We start from the raw sequence: 13,638 nt of genomic DNA, 5'->3' as shown, positions 1-13,638 counted from the left end.
AACAGATTTATTTACATACAAACTATATTCAATATTCATCTTCGGCATGGTTGGCTTATAAACTGAGGGCTGCAGAAAGGCATTTGATTTCTCTCTTCATAGAGCTGAAAGGATTAACTTCCTGGTAACCAGTTTCTACATCAACACCCTTCTATATTTGAGTCACAAAATAATTTCATCAGACAGGAATCAGTTATATACTAGGATGTGCTGTGTTGCAAAGTTAAAGTCTTTATTATAAATTATCAGTATCACTTTTTATATTACAATTTTGTAGATGAATCAAGTAAAATGGGAATCACAGAGAAGCGCCTATTTTTGCATAGGCCTCAGCTGCAAAACTCACACATTAGGTGAAAACATCATTTTTTATTTTGGCAGACCATGTATGTAAACACATCTCTCTTCTCAGGAAAACAGAAGAAAGCCGATTGTACCACTCTGTAGGAATGTGGCAACTGTATTTCAAGACGGAAGACCCACTTAAAAGATTATACCAAAATTAAAAACTGAGAATGAAATATTTTATTGAGTATCTTGTTTCCCACACTGATTAGTCAGATAACCCTAGGATACTCATGAATTGGTATTTCCTAACAGTAGGTGCTCAAATGTGTAGTGCAGTGAATATGGAAGATCTATTTATCTTAAATGGCTACATGTTTTTGGCAGGCAAATTCATGGATGAAAAGTCCATATAAAATGCACAGTGTTTATCCTTCAGAGGCAGGAAAACAAAAACACTTGGATATCCTCTTTTTATTCAGAAATGTTTATAATAAAAATGAACCACACACTTCTGAAGTGAAACACTAGATCTTCTTAGTTGTTGGAAAATCTTATCTTGCAGCAGAAATGCAAGGAATAAAGGATAATTTAGTAGAGACTCAAGAAATTATTTTTTCCCCTGCAGGAAATAAGAAACTATTTTCTGCCTCAAAGTCAAGTCCATTTTTCAGTCACATAACTCCATTTTGTATATTTAAGTCTCTCAGGAGATCTACTTTAAAGACGTAAGCTGCTAAAGAAATGTCACTTTGGAGCAATAGCAGAGGAACTAGAGTTACATGATGCTGATGCTTTTCCCTGAAACTCTGCACAGCAGTTATACAAGAAAGTCTGAAATCAACTTTCATTTGATTTGGATCCAGCAAGATATTCTACAGGACTGTCATGGCCATATCAATGCCACAGTCAAGTCCAAAAGAGCAGAAAAACCCTCTTGTTCGATTCAGTTCCTTGATGCTGGCTGGCTATCGACTACAGTAGAGCAGCAAGACCATCATCTCTTCATTACAAAGCTGGGTTCCTTCACATCATCTTTCTCTTCTTCCTCAGAAGTCTCCTCTTCACTGGTCTGCTGTTTAGGGGAATGATCAGAATCTGCAGCTGCAAAACACAAATATAAAAAGGTCTGGTTAAAGTAATGAAAGTTTAGTATACTGGCATTCATTATCATCAGAAGCAAGCCCAATTTTACATTCAGAAGCAGACTGCATCTGAATGAAGAAAAGAAGACTATTCTACCAGTTACCATGGGGGTCTAAGATTATGATGCCACCCTGCGGATGGCAGTGGCTTGAGCGTACTTCCACTACCTCTGAATTTTTTAACTTTAATTTTTAGTTTTAACTTGTAAGTTTTTACTTGTTCTTAACTTTGTTTTTAATCTGTATTTTTATCCACTTGTTTACATAGTTTTACTATGTTGCTGTAAACCATCAAGAATCACTTGAGATGGGAAGGGTAGAAACTGAATAAATAATAATGTAAAAATACTGGAAACCTCTGCAGACGTCTTAGATTTGGTCCCCAGTCTTTATCAAATGGGATTAGTTTTTCTTCCTCAAGTTGGCAGAAATGGATGTAGTCAACTTCTCTCCCCCCATCTGGCAGCCAGAGTTCTGGGAGTTAGTCCCAGCTCTTCCAAGGGCATCAGGTTAGGGAAGGATGAGTTAATAAAGAACTGTTATTTTCCCCCTTGCTATACCCGCAGAAGGACGAAACTATCCTATCTCCCCAGCTCCACCACTGTACAACATTATGTAAGGTATGCTCTTCTTGTGTGAATGAACAGCCTACTTTTCATATTATGGAAAATCTTTTCCTTCCACTGTTTCAAGCCTGTTTACTACTGCTAAGCTTGTAAGCCGCCCTGAGTCTTCGGAGAAGGGCGGGATATAAATGTAATAAAAAAATAAAAAATAAAAATAAATAAAAAATACAAACATGAACTGCACTTCTTACAACCTTAATGGAACTATATTTCCACGATCAATTTGCCTTCTTTCCTTCATTGAGAGAAATGGAAGCAGCTACCATTGTCTGAGAGGCCATTTTGAAAATAGAGGCTTGTTAGGCATATGGTGATAGCCTACATAGTTGGGTTGAAAATATATAAACTATGATGTTGTGACTTTAAGATGTTAATTGGCTGATGGGTAAGTGTTCTCATGGCCATAAGAGGGAGCTAGGAACGTAGCTTCTCTCTCTCTCTGAATTCACTGCTCTCTCTACTATTACTGTTTTGTTGTACTGTTGGTTTACTACTGTGATAAACCTGAACTGTGTATTGACCTCTGGACCGGTATGAAGACTTTGTATTTGGAATACTCCTTGGACTGTTACTATTGTGTATGAGCTGGACTGTTTTCTTTTTGACCGTGCATTTTTGTTTTTACACCACCTCAAAAGTAAAGTACTTTCTGCTTTCACAACTCAGTGAACTCTTGTGGTTACTGTGTGACTCTTACTGCTCTCAGTACCCTTCCTTGTCTGTGCAACTCCTTGGTAGCACAAGGAGACCTCTGCGCAACAATTCCTAACAAAGCTGTTTCCAGAGGTGTACCATGCAGCCTAGTAAGAGAATGTCTTTCACATTACCAAAGCAAAGCAAGCGGTTTTGTTGCTAGGCCGTGGGGTTCAATTCCAGAAGTGGCCCCATTTTCTGAATAGCCACAATTCAGTGCAGTCTCTTGGAAAATGGCAGCTGCTTCTAGGATCACACCATGTGGCTCAACAACATAAAGGCCTGCCCATCTTTCCTTAACCCAATCTCCTGAGCTCAGATCTACAAAAGGCAAGCAAGGAGGAGGATTTGGGACCCAGTGGAGTAGGAAGCAGACCCAAGGCCTGCAGGGACCCAGTGAGGGAGGGGGAGCAGGCTCATGGGCTGTGGAAGAATTGGATCATAGGGTGTCAGGAAGTGGATGAGGCCTTGGGAGCCCCAGACATGCAGACGTGGACCTGTGCTAAGCCTCCCAGCCTCACTCACCCCTGCTCCATTTAGTAACCACATCAGGGAGAGAAGTGCATGGAGTATTAAATGAGGCAATCTTGCTTAACAACTGTCACCACTTGCAACTGTATTGGGCAAGCTCCATTACAATCATGTTGAAGACTATCTGAACAGGGAACCTGGCTGCGGAAGGTCACTCTGAAAGACATCCACACTAATGTATGTGGCACATGTTGTTCCTGCAGACATACACTTTTGTTGAATTGGAAAAGAAATGGAACTTCTGGGATTGAGAAAATATATTTTCTTCTAGGCTGACCTCAAGATTACAATTTTTTGACTTACCTGCATGTTCATTCTTTTGTTCAAGTTTATTTTTCTTTGCCAGCAATTTCTTTTCTTTTAATTTCTGTCTGCAAAGAAAGCAAAGGAGATATTAGTACTGATTAAACAAACAACTCCTCTTTTCAAACTTTGCAGTTTTTAACTCCAATCTTACTAAAGATGTAAACTTTTATACTTCAAACAAATTTATATTTAACAGAAGTAGATGAAAATAGCTCTTAAATGTTTTCTCTTCCATCTCTTTTACTCTTTAGTAATTAGAAAAGCCTTCTCCACCCACTGGTCCAAAATCCAACATAATCGGTTTATCTTATTCATCTTATTCTGTACATGATGCTGGAGTGGGAAAGCTGGGCTATAAATAAACTGCAGTTAGGGAACTGTTTCCAGCAGCTTGCAAAGACCTGTGGCCACCTACAGATAAATATATAAATTGCATCACAGAATTTGTATCACCTCTTTTAAATGACAGTATAATGTGAATTTCAGTCCTTTCAGCCACATATTTTCCCATTGTTCCATCAGTATATTATATCCAAAGTTTTTAGCTCATTTCATCATACATGTTCACTTCTTCCATTTCAATTACATGATCATCTGTACCTACTTCAAATTAAAATTCTGTCTTGTGCTGTTCCAATTCTAAACATCCTTATCTACCTTAAATTTTTCTCTTTAACCGTATATAAAACCATTGAAAAATAAATCCCTCTGTAGTCAATTGATCTTGATTTCATCTTATTTTCACCTTATTCTTGTAACTATTCTTTAGCTCAGATGGCAGGGCCTGGAATGGCTGCGGCTGCATTGGCTCTTGAAGGCGAATAGTTTTGGGAGGGATAGTAAGGACTATAGGCCACATGATCAGGAAGATTTTAATGTGTTTGAGCAACATGGTGGAACTAAGGTAACATACGGTACGACATACGACCGACAATCTTTGCTGGCCTGGCAAGTTTCTAGTTGTTTTGGAACTGTTGGTGAGACTGTTAAAAGTCGTTGGCGCTGTTTGAATTTGTTCTACCAGCAGCAAAATCTGACTCCTGGCCCAGTGATGGATTCTATTGCAAATCAGGGCTGTTTCCAGAGAAGGCAGAGGAGGAGAGGACCTGGAGCTTATGGAGCGAAGGAACTGGATGAGGCTGCCGGCAGGCCCAGAGGAAGAGAGAGAGGCTTTTGGAGGAGTTGGTGGCGGCGGCAGCGTGCTCCAGGGGCGAAAAGAAGCAAGGCCTCTTTAAGGAAAAGGTGGAAGAGTCAGGATCAGAAAAAGGAAAGAAGGCGAGGTTGTCAGAATACAAGCGAATTTGAGGGCTAATCCACATGGAGCCCCATTTCCATCTGTCCTGATTGCCATCGTTCACTCCCTAGAGACTAAAATGAATAATGTGAAATTTGAGCGGGCCACGAACAAGGAGTATACTGTATATCGGAGGTGGTGACCCTTTGAGAGTTGTATGCAACGAAATTTCATTTTGATGTATGCCGATTGGTGTACATTCAAAGTGACAATAAAGTTATCATCATTTAACAACTCTCAGTAGGTTAACTATCTCACTTTGTCAGCTGTTTCCTATAAAATGCTTCTTAGACTGAGACTGATGAAGGCATTTTTGGGCACAATTTAGATTTATATCCAAATTTATATTCTCAACAAGGCACCTCTATTATAGTGATTTTTAAAAACAACATTGAACTTTATTGTATCATAGAAATACATGCCATCAAAACTTTCAGCCATGCCTTTCTCTTTCTCTTTATTCTCTCTTTTTTCTCAGCAGCATCCACTCCTTTATCCAAACTAGGAGAAAGTTTCAAAATACAGTTTCAAATCAGTTCCAATCCTCCTTGTGCCTTTGCATTTTAGAGCACTTTCTATTTAATCCTTGCCTTTTCCCCTTGCCATACAAAGATGTATCTTTCTGCCATTGCTTAAATGGCATATCATTTGTCCAATAGGTATTGTTTAAAACAAATATATCATTCTAAACCATACTCATTTTATCATAGAAATTCTCCACAATTATAACAGTAATTTCTCTCGTTAGCATATCCTTAATTTGACTTTATGTTTTAACATAATTGTTTTGAAATAACATACAATTCATCTTAAACATAATACCCAAATATAGTATTTATAATCCCCTTCATGGATTACTGCCTTGTCGTGGCGAAGGGGCTTGCGTAATTCAATGAAGCTATGAGCTATGCCGTGCAGGGCCACCCAAGACGGAAAGGTCATAGCAGAGAGTTCTGACAAAACGTGATCCACTGGAGAAGGAAATGGCAAACCACTCCAGTATCTTTGCCATGAAAACCCTATGGACAGTACCAAAAGGCAAAACGATATGACGCTGGAAGATGAGCCCCTCAGGTCGGAAGGCGTCCAATATGCTACTGGGGAAGAGCAGAGGGCTAGTACTAGTAGCGCCAGAAAGAATGAAGCGACTGGGCCAAAGCCGAAAGGACGCTCAGCTGTGGATGTGTCTGGTGGTGAAAGGAAAGCCCGATGCTGTAAAGATTTTTTCTCCATAGGAACCTGGAATGTAAGATCCATGAATCAAGGAAAGCTGGACATGGTCAAACAAGAGATGACAAGACTAAACAACGACATCTTAGGTATCAGCGAACTAAAATGGACAGGAATGGGCGAATTTAATTCAGATGACTATCAGGTATACTACTGCGGGCAAGAATCCCTCAGAAGAAATGGAGTAGCCTTCATAGTCAATAAAAAAGTAGGAAAAGCAATACTGGGATACAACCCTCAAAATGACAGAATGATCTCAGTTCGAATCCAAGGCAAACCATTCAACATCACAGTAGTCCAAGTCTATGCCCCAACCACCAGTGCTGAAGAGGATGAAATTGATCAGTTCTATGAAGCCCTACAGCACCTTATAGAACTAACACCCAAAAATGTTGTCCTTATCATCATGGGAGATTGGAATGCTAAAGTAGGAAGCCAAAAGATAACTGGAATAACAGGCAAGTTTGGCCTTGGAGTACAAAATGAAGCAAGGCACAGGCTGATAGAATTTTGTCAAGAGAATACGATGGTCATAGCAAACACTCTTTACCAACAACCCAAGAGACGGCTTTACACATGGACATCACCAGACGGTCAAAACAGAAATCAGATTGACTATATGCTCTGCAGCCAAAGATGGAGAAGCTCTATACAGTCAGTAAAAACAAGACCAGGAGCTGACTGTGGCTCAGACCATGAGCTTCTTGTTGCAAAGTTTAGGCTTAAATTAAAGAAAGTAGGGAAAAGCGCTAGGCCAGTCAGGTATGAATTAAATCATATCCCTGTTCAATATACAGTAGAGGTGACAAATAGATTTAAGGAATTAGATCTGATAGACAGAGTGCCTGAAGAACTATGGACAGAGGTTCGCAACATTGTACAACAGGTAGCAACCAAAACCATCCCAAAGAAAAAGAAATGCAAGAAAACAAAATGGCTGTCTGAGGAAGCTTTGCAAATAGCTGAGGAAAGGAGGGAAGCGAAAGGCAAGGGAGAAAAAGAAAGATATGCCCAATTGAATGCAGAATTCCAGAGAATAGCTAGAAGAGATAAGAATGCCTTCTTAAATGAACAATGCAAAGAAATAGAAAAAAACAATAGAATAGGGAGGACCAGAGATCTTTTCAAGAAAATTGGAGAGATGAAGGGAACATTTCATGCAAAAATGGGCATGATAAAGGACCAAAATGGCAGGGACCTAACAGAGGCAGAAGAGATTAAGAAGAGGTGGCAAAATTACACAGAAGAACTATACAAGAATGAGCTTAATGTCCCTGATAATCACAATGAGTTGGTCACTGACCTCGAGCCAGACATCCTAGAATGTGAAGTGAAGTGGACCTTAGAAAAGCTGAGCAACAACAAAGCTAGTGGAGGTGACAGTATTCCAGCTGAGCTATTCAAAATCTTAAAAGACGATGCAGTAAAAGTGCTACACTCAATTTGCCAGCAAATTTAGAAAACTCAACAGTGGCCACAGGATTGGAAAAGATCAGTTTACATTCCAATTCCAAAGAAAGGCAGTGCCAAAGAATGTTCAAACTATCGCACCATTGCACTCATTTCTCATGCTAGTAAAGTTATGCTTAAAATTCTACAAGCTAGACTCCAGCAGTATGTGGATCGAGAACTACCAGAAGTACAGGCAGGATTTCGAAGAGGCAGAGGAACTAGAGATCAAATTGCTAACATACGCTGGATCATGGAGAAAGCTAGGGAGTTCCAGAAAAACATCTACTTCTGCTTCATTGACTATGCTAAAGCCTTTGATTGTGTGGATAATAACAAACTGTGGCAAGTCCTTAAAGAGATGGGCATACCAGACCATCTTATTTGTCTCTTGAGAAACCTATATGCAGGCCAAGAAGCAACAGTGAGAACTGGACACGGAACCACTGATTGGTTCAAAATTGGGGAAGGAATCCAGCAAGGCTGTATACTGTCGCCTTGCCTATTTAACTTATATGCAGAGCACATCATGAGAAAGGCAGGGCTAGATGAATTAAAAGTTGGAATTAAGATTGCCGGAAGAAACATCAACAACCTAAGATATGCAGATGATACCACTCTAATGGCAGAAAGTGAAGAGGAACTAAAGAGCCTCTTGTTGCGAGTGAAGAAGGAGAGTGCAAAACTTGGGTTGAAACTAAACATTAAGAAAACCAAGATCATGGCATCTGGCCCTCTCAATTCCTGGCAAATAGATGGGGAAGAAATGGAGGTAGTGACAGATTTTATTTTCCTGGGCTCCAAGATCACTGCAGATGGGGACTGTAGCCAAGAAATTAAAAGACGCTTGCTCCTGGGGAGGAAAGCCATGGCAAATCTAGACAGCACACTAAAAAGCAGAGACATCACCCTGTCAACAAAAGTGGGTATAGTCAAGGCTATGGTCTTCCCAGTTGCAATGTATGGCAGTGAAAGCTGGACCATAAGAAAGGCTGAGCGCCAAAGAATTGAAGCCTTTGAACTATGGTGCTGGAGAAGACTCCTGCGAGTCCCTTGGACTGCAAGGCGATCAAACCGGTCAGTCCTAGAGGAGATCAACCCTGACTGCTCTTTAGAAGGCCAGATCCTGAAGCTAAAACTCAAATACTTTGGCCCCCTAATGAGGAGGAAGGACTCACTGGAGAAGAGCCTAATGCTGGGAAAGATTGAGGGCAATAGAAGAAGGGGACGACAGAGAATGAGGTGGCTGGATGGAGTCACTGAAGCAGTAGGCGTGAGCTTAGATGGACTCCAGAAGATGGTAGAGGACAGGAAGGCCTGGAGGAACGTTGTCCATAGGGTCGCGATGGGTCGGACACGACTTCGCAACTAACAACAAATAGTATTTACCTTTTCACAATTTTAAAAACAGTATTTTGATCAATTTTTTTGTTCTCACATTCTCATGGTTTTGTTTTGTTTTTTCCTAACATTTTCATTTTCATTACTAATTTTAAATGAAGGAGATGAGCAATGATTTATTTGGAACTTAAGAAACTCATACCCCTGGTCAAAAATAAAGAAAAGACAAGCATGAAATAAGGCATCTCCCTCAAATTAGGGCAATGCAGAAACTAATGAGAGTACGTGAGATCAAATTTAGTTATTAAATTTATTAAAGGGGAAAATTAAACTGGATTAAAAAATAGTTCTGCTATGGCTAATATAGAAGCCCTTTACAGTTTCTGTATTGGCCACCAAGAACAGCTTGATCTTACCGCTTCTTTCTACGTTTGGCTGTCTGTTCTTCTGCAACCATCTTGTTCTTCTCAAGCTTCTTCTGATATTCTTCATCTAATTTTTGCTAGAAACAAAAGAAATAGATGCAATAAATTAAATCTAAAATTGTAAAAATATATTATTCAGACTACTACTTCATTCTTTTTCTCATTTTTTCTGTCTCTTGCGCTGAAGACAGTCTGTCAGCTACTGCAACAGAGCCAAGAACAGGAGGATGTTATTGATTCATGTCCTGGTTCTGGACTTCCCAGACACATAGCTGGATGCATTGGGAACAGAAGGCCGCACGTGTTATATAACATGGTCATCAAAAAAATAAGGAACTGTATTTTTCTGCACACTCAGAAGATATTGTTGTTGTTGCTGTTAGCTGCGAAGTCATGTCCGACCCATCGCAGCCCTATAGACCATGTTCCTCCAGGCCTTCCTGTCCTCTACCATCTTCTGGAGTCCATCTAAGCTCACGCCTACTGCTTCAGTGACTCCATCCAGCCACCTCATTCTCTGTCGTCCCCTTCTTCTATTGCCCTCAATCTTTCCCAGCATTAGGCTCTTCTTCAGTGAGTCCTTCCTTCTCATTAGGTGGCCAAAGTATTTGAGTTTCAACTTCAGGATCTGGCCTTCTAAAGAGCAGTCAGGGTTGATCTCCTCTAGGACTGACCGGTTTGATCGCCCTGCAGTCAGAAGATGAGTATCCAGGAAATAATTAGTTTATAAGTTTAATACATGAAAAGGAAAAAAAATTAGTTAATATGATGGGAAGAAAAGAGCAAACAAAGGAAAATGAAGGAGAAAGAAAGGTACAAGTACCTGCCTGAGCATTGGAGAAGATCAAAGAGGGAAGGGGAGAGATGGGAGAAAGTAGATCTCTTTGTAGTTTTACAGAACAGCAAGGTTTCTCAAGGTAATCAATATCAAAGCTTTTGAGGGAAAGTCACTTTACCTTCTCAGCCATGGCATCCATAAAATCTTGCCTCTGATATTCCCGCCGCCGAAGATGTCGATAGACATGAAATTCCCCACTTCCAGCCCCAGCACTGGAACCTGTCAAAAAAGGAGAGGCAAAAATATATGGGGCTGAAGCATCTCAATCTCCAACTGTTTAAGGGTCCCAAATAGCAGATTTGGGTAAAGTCTATCTTTAAATTTTTGGAAAGTTGTTACCATTTAGAAGAAACAACAAGTAAAGATTTTATTTCAATCCACATAGCTTACCCCAAATCTAACTGCCAAGAAGCAGTGATGCGGTTTAACACCATTTTGACACAGGAAAAATATGAAAATTTCAATATAACCCCAGTATAATAGACCAAATATAATCAAAACTATGAAAGAGCTCAAAATTCAGGAGGAAAAAAAATAAAATCCTGCCTAGGATCACTTGTATGATCACTCTGCTTGCTAGGTCCCACTACCCAATGGTAAATGTTCCCATGTTCAGTACCACCTACAGTAATCCCCATGGCAACTTAAAAAAATAAATTTATTACATTTCATGAATTTGAAATTAGAGACTGAATAAAACAGTCATGTGAATCTTATGACCTTTACACACAAGAGCTTCTATGAAGCATATGCTACTTTATCAAAAATTACAAATGCAAATGCAAATATAAGAGTGATTTTTCATTTTGCTAATACCAGCTCAGTATGAACTTCTGTGCACATTTAGAAAAAACTATTCCCTCCCTTCTCTGCTCTACCCTTCCTATCCCCCTTCTAGCTAGAAAGGGCAAATGTGATCAGTTATGTTCCTTAGTTTGTTATAATAATACTCTTTGCCTTGACAAAAGCTGTCAATATTCCCTAGGACCAATGGAAAACGTTTTAAGTTTTGTCACAAGTAAGAGGACTGTGCATTAAATAATGTAAACTCACACATTTCATAAATTATTTTGATAACTTATCCTACATTTGTTAGGTATGAAGATCAATTACGCGAAGCATTGAAGTAAATCATGCAAAGCAAAGCCCCAGTCACAAAGCCCCAGTCATTTTATTCAGCAAATATCTTTGGTTGTGCAGGCAGCAATGGGGAAAAAGTCCCGATACATTGCACGACATCAGGTGACATCGCAAGTTTGACATGCCTGATCTATGCCATAAAAATTACTTTACCTTTGTTTTAAATAAAGAGCAAGATTTTGAGAAAGCAGCTCCTTGTTAAAACCATACTATAAATTGACATCCCTGGCCACCAAAATCTCAGATTCTCTCTATAATTTCTCACAACACACAGAGGTATAAGTAATTCTTCAAAATTTCTCCATTTATAGTTATAAAATTGAAACATTATTTAAGAATCAGGAGATGCAGAGTTGTAAGTATCTCACTACAATAACATCCATGGATCAGAGAAATTTAGTGAGTCTGAGTTTGTTAAGGCTAATAACAAAGTGCAAAATGGGGCCAAAAACTGCCTCTGAAACAAGTTTCAAACTTTTCCTTGACACCATCAATTTTGCTCTTCAAAACTCCAGTCTGTTTTTCCCCCCTTTTCTCTCAAAGTAATGAAGAAAAACCAAGAAACTACTTTAAAAAACCCCCACAACTTACCCATAACATCTCTGACAAATTCTGGAGGTGGGCGGGGTGCCCATTCATTCAGCTTTTCAGGAATTGGAACCGTCTTATCCTACAGTGAAACATAAGCAACACTCTGATACTTCCGGAGGGAGTAATTATTTAGAGCTATTAAAATGCACAGAGATTTTAACAGTGGAGAGAAATCACGACTAATTTGAACCCATGCAGATATTCCATGCTTAACTAAGCAGGACAAGAAGCAACGGATGGAAACTAGTCAAGGAGAGAAGCAACCTAGAACTAAGGAGAAACTTCCTGACAGAACAATTAACCAGTGGAACAACCTGCCTCCAGAAGTGGTGAATGCTCCAACACTGGAAGTCTTTAAGAAGAGACTGGACAGCCATTTGTCTGAAATGGTATGGTTTCCTGCCTGAGCAGGGGGTTGGACTAGATGACCTCCAAGGTCACTTCCAACTTTATTATTATTATTAATAATAATAATAATAATAATAATAATAATTATTATTATTAATTACACACTTGCGGATCCAAAATATCATAATACTGAGTGTATAAACATCAGACTGCCTGATGGATGGATAAATTATATTCAAAACAAATATGGGACTAAAAAGTTACATTTAGCCTATGAGTAGATTTTAGTGGGATATTGTTATTGGTACGTTGTTTGTAGTTATGTTAAAAGAGAGTTAAAGCGCATTATGAATTTGGTTAATTGTATATTATGCAATTCTTATTTAGAATATGATTATTGTAACTATAATCCTGTATTTAGCTCTGGGAAGTGGGGGGGGGGGAAGTGGGGGAGTTTGGGGTGGGAGGGATTTGGGGATATATTGTAAAATTTTGTTTTTGTAAAACTCTTTAATAAAAAAAAATCAAGACTGCCTTGATAGACCCAATCCTATATTCCACCAACCAGCCGCGAAATGGGCAGAATGTAGTGACACTAATCCTCATGCTGAGGAAGGGAAAGCATTTAACCCTCCCACGCAGGGACCTAACAGAAGTATCTAAAGGAGAGCATACCAAGTCAGAAACTTGAGGAAAAAACCGGGACCGATCAGGATAACGTGGGAGGGAAATCTGGCTCTTCAGCACATGCAGTTCGATGATTATAACAGGGAACCAAGCGCCCTCAGCCGCGGGATTAGAGCAGCCGGGTCTCATTTCTCAACCTGGGGAGAGCCAAGGGGCAGATAGCCACGCCCACCAACACATACCCCGCCCCCTCACCGGATTCCTCATTAGTCTCTCTAGCTTGAGGCGCTGCTCGTCTGCTGCACTCCGGGGAATGACCAGCGGCTGCGGCTCCTTCCGGGGCCGAGGGGGCCGCGTCGGCCCCGCCGCCATCCTACTCCCAAGTTTCAACTCCCCTTGTGCAAAAGGCCGCGGCCCCGACCGATGACGTCACGGAGGGCGACGGTCCCACAGGTTTGGCGTGTGGAGGCGGAAGAGGGCGGGGATAGTAACGTCCCCTCCTCTTCCCCCTACTATACTCTTGCTCCAATAGGAAGAGGGAGTCACGAGGCGTCTTTAATATTAATGAGGGCGGGAAACCTGAAGAGGCCGTGTCTCGCCTGGGGCGAATGGAAAGCGGTGCCGTCGGGAGGGGTTTCCCAGGGTTCCTCACGGCTGCGCTGGTTTCTTGTAATTCTGTTTATTCTGAGCGTCTCATCTTATTTATAGGTGTGACAACGAGAACGCTAATAATTGCATGTTGGGATAATCCAACCAGCTTCTAAACCAG

General features: G+C 40.3%; 1 protein-coding gene across 4 annotated transcripts; it reads right to left on the bottom strand.

The window, feature by feature from the left end:
• Nucleotides 1–208: 208 nt before the first annotated feature.
• PRKRIP1 (PRKR interacting protein 1) lies at nt 209–13,284 on the bottom strand. Of its 4 annotated transcripts, none has more exons than XM_081313624.1 (7): nt 13,125–13,284; nt 11,895–11,973; nt 10,282–10,382; nt 9,317–9,402; nt 5,303–5,381; nt 3,584–3,647; nt 209–1,389 (listed from the first exon to the last, which is right to left on the bottom strand). In XM_081313624.1, the coding sequence occupies exons 1-7, from the start codon at nt 13,239–13,241 to the stop codon at nt 1,283–1,285; spliced, it is 633 nt and encodes a 210-aa protein (XP_081169750.1). In that variant the 5' UTR covers nt 13,242–13,284; the 3' UTR covers nt 209–1,282. The 4 variants fall into 4 exon arrangements, 3 of the variants coding, with proteins under 3 accessions (XP_081169750.1, XP_081169752.1, XP_081169751.1); XM_081313626.1 differs by having other exon boundaries at nt 3,584–3,651; nt 5,324–5,381; XR_014024589.1 differs by having other exon boundaries at nt 1,352–1,389; nt 5,299–5,381.
• Nucleotides 13,285–13,638: the final 354 nt, after the last annotated feature.

The sequence above is a fragment of the Vipera berus genome, assembly GCF_964194415.1.
Source record: "Vipera berus genome assembly, chromosome: 1".
Lineage (NCBI taxonomy): Eukaryota > Metazoa > Chordata > Lepidosauria > Squamata > Viperidae > Vipera > Vipera berus.
Note: the sequence above shows the minus strand (reverse complement) of the source record. Positions and strands in the feature narration are given on the sequence as shown.

Bases quoted from the DNA above. Each gene is read 5' to 3' on its own strand.
- PRKRIP1 (XM_081313624.1), bottom strand. From the start codon at position 13,241: ATGGCGGCGGGGCCGACGCGGCCCCCTCGGCCCCGGAAGGAGCCGCAG. The intron at 5,382-9,316 runs GTAAGATCAAGC...ACTTTCTCCTAG, and splicing joins GCCAAACGTAGAAAGAAGCG to TTTGGATAAAGGAGTGGATG. The intron at 1,390-3,583 runs GTAAGTCAAAAA...TGTGTTTTGCAG, and splicing joins ACAAAAGAATGAACATGCAG to CTGCAGATTCTGATCATTCC.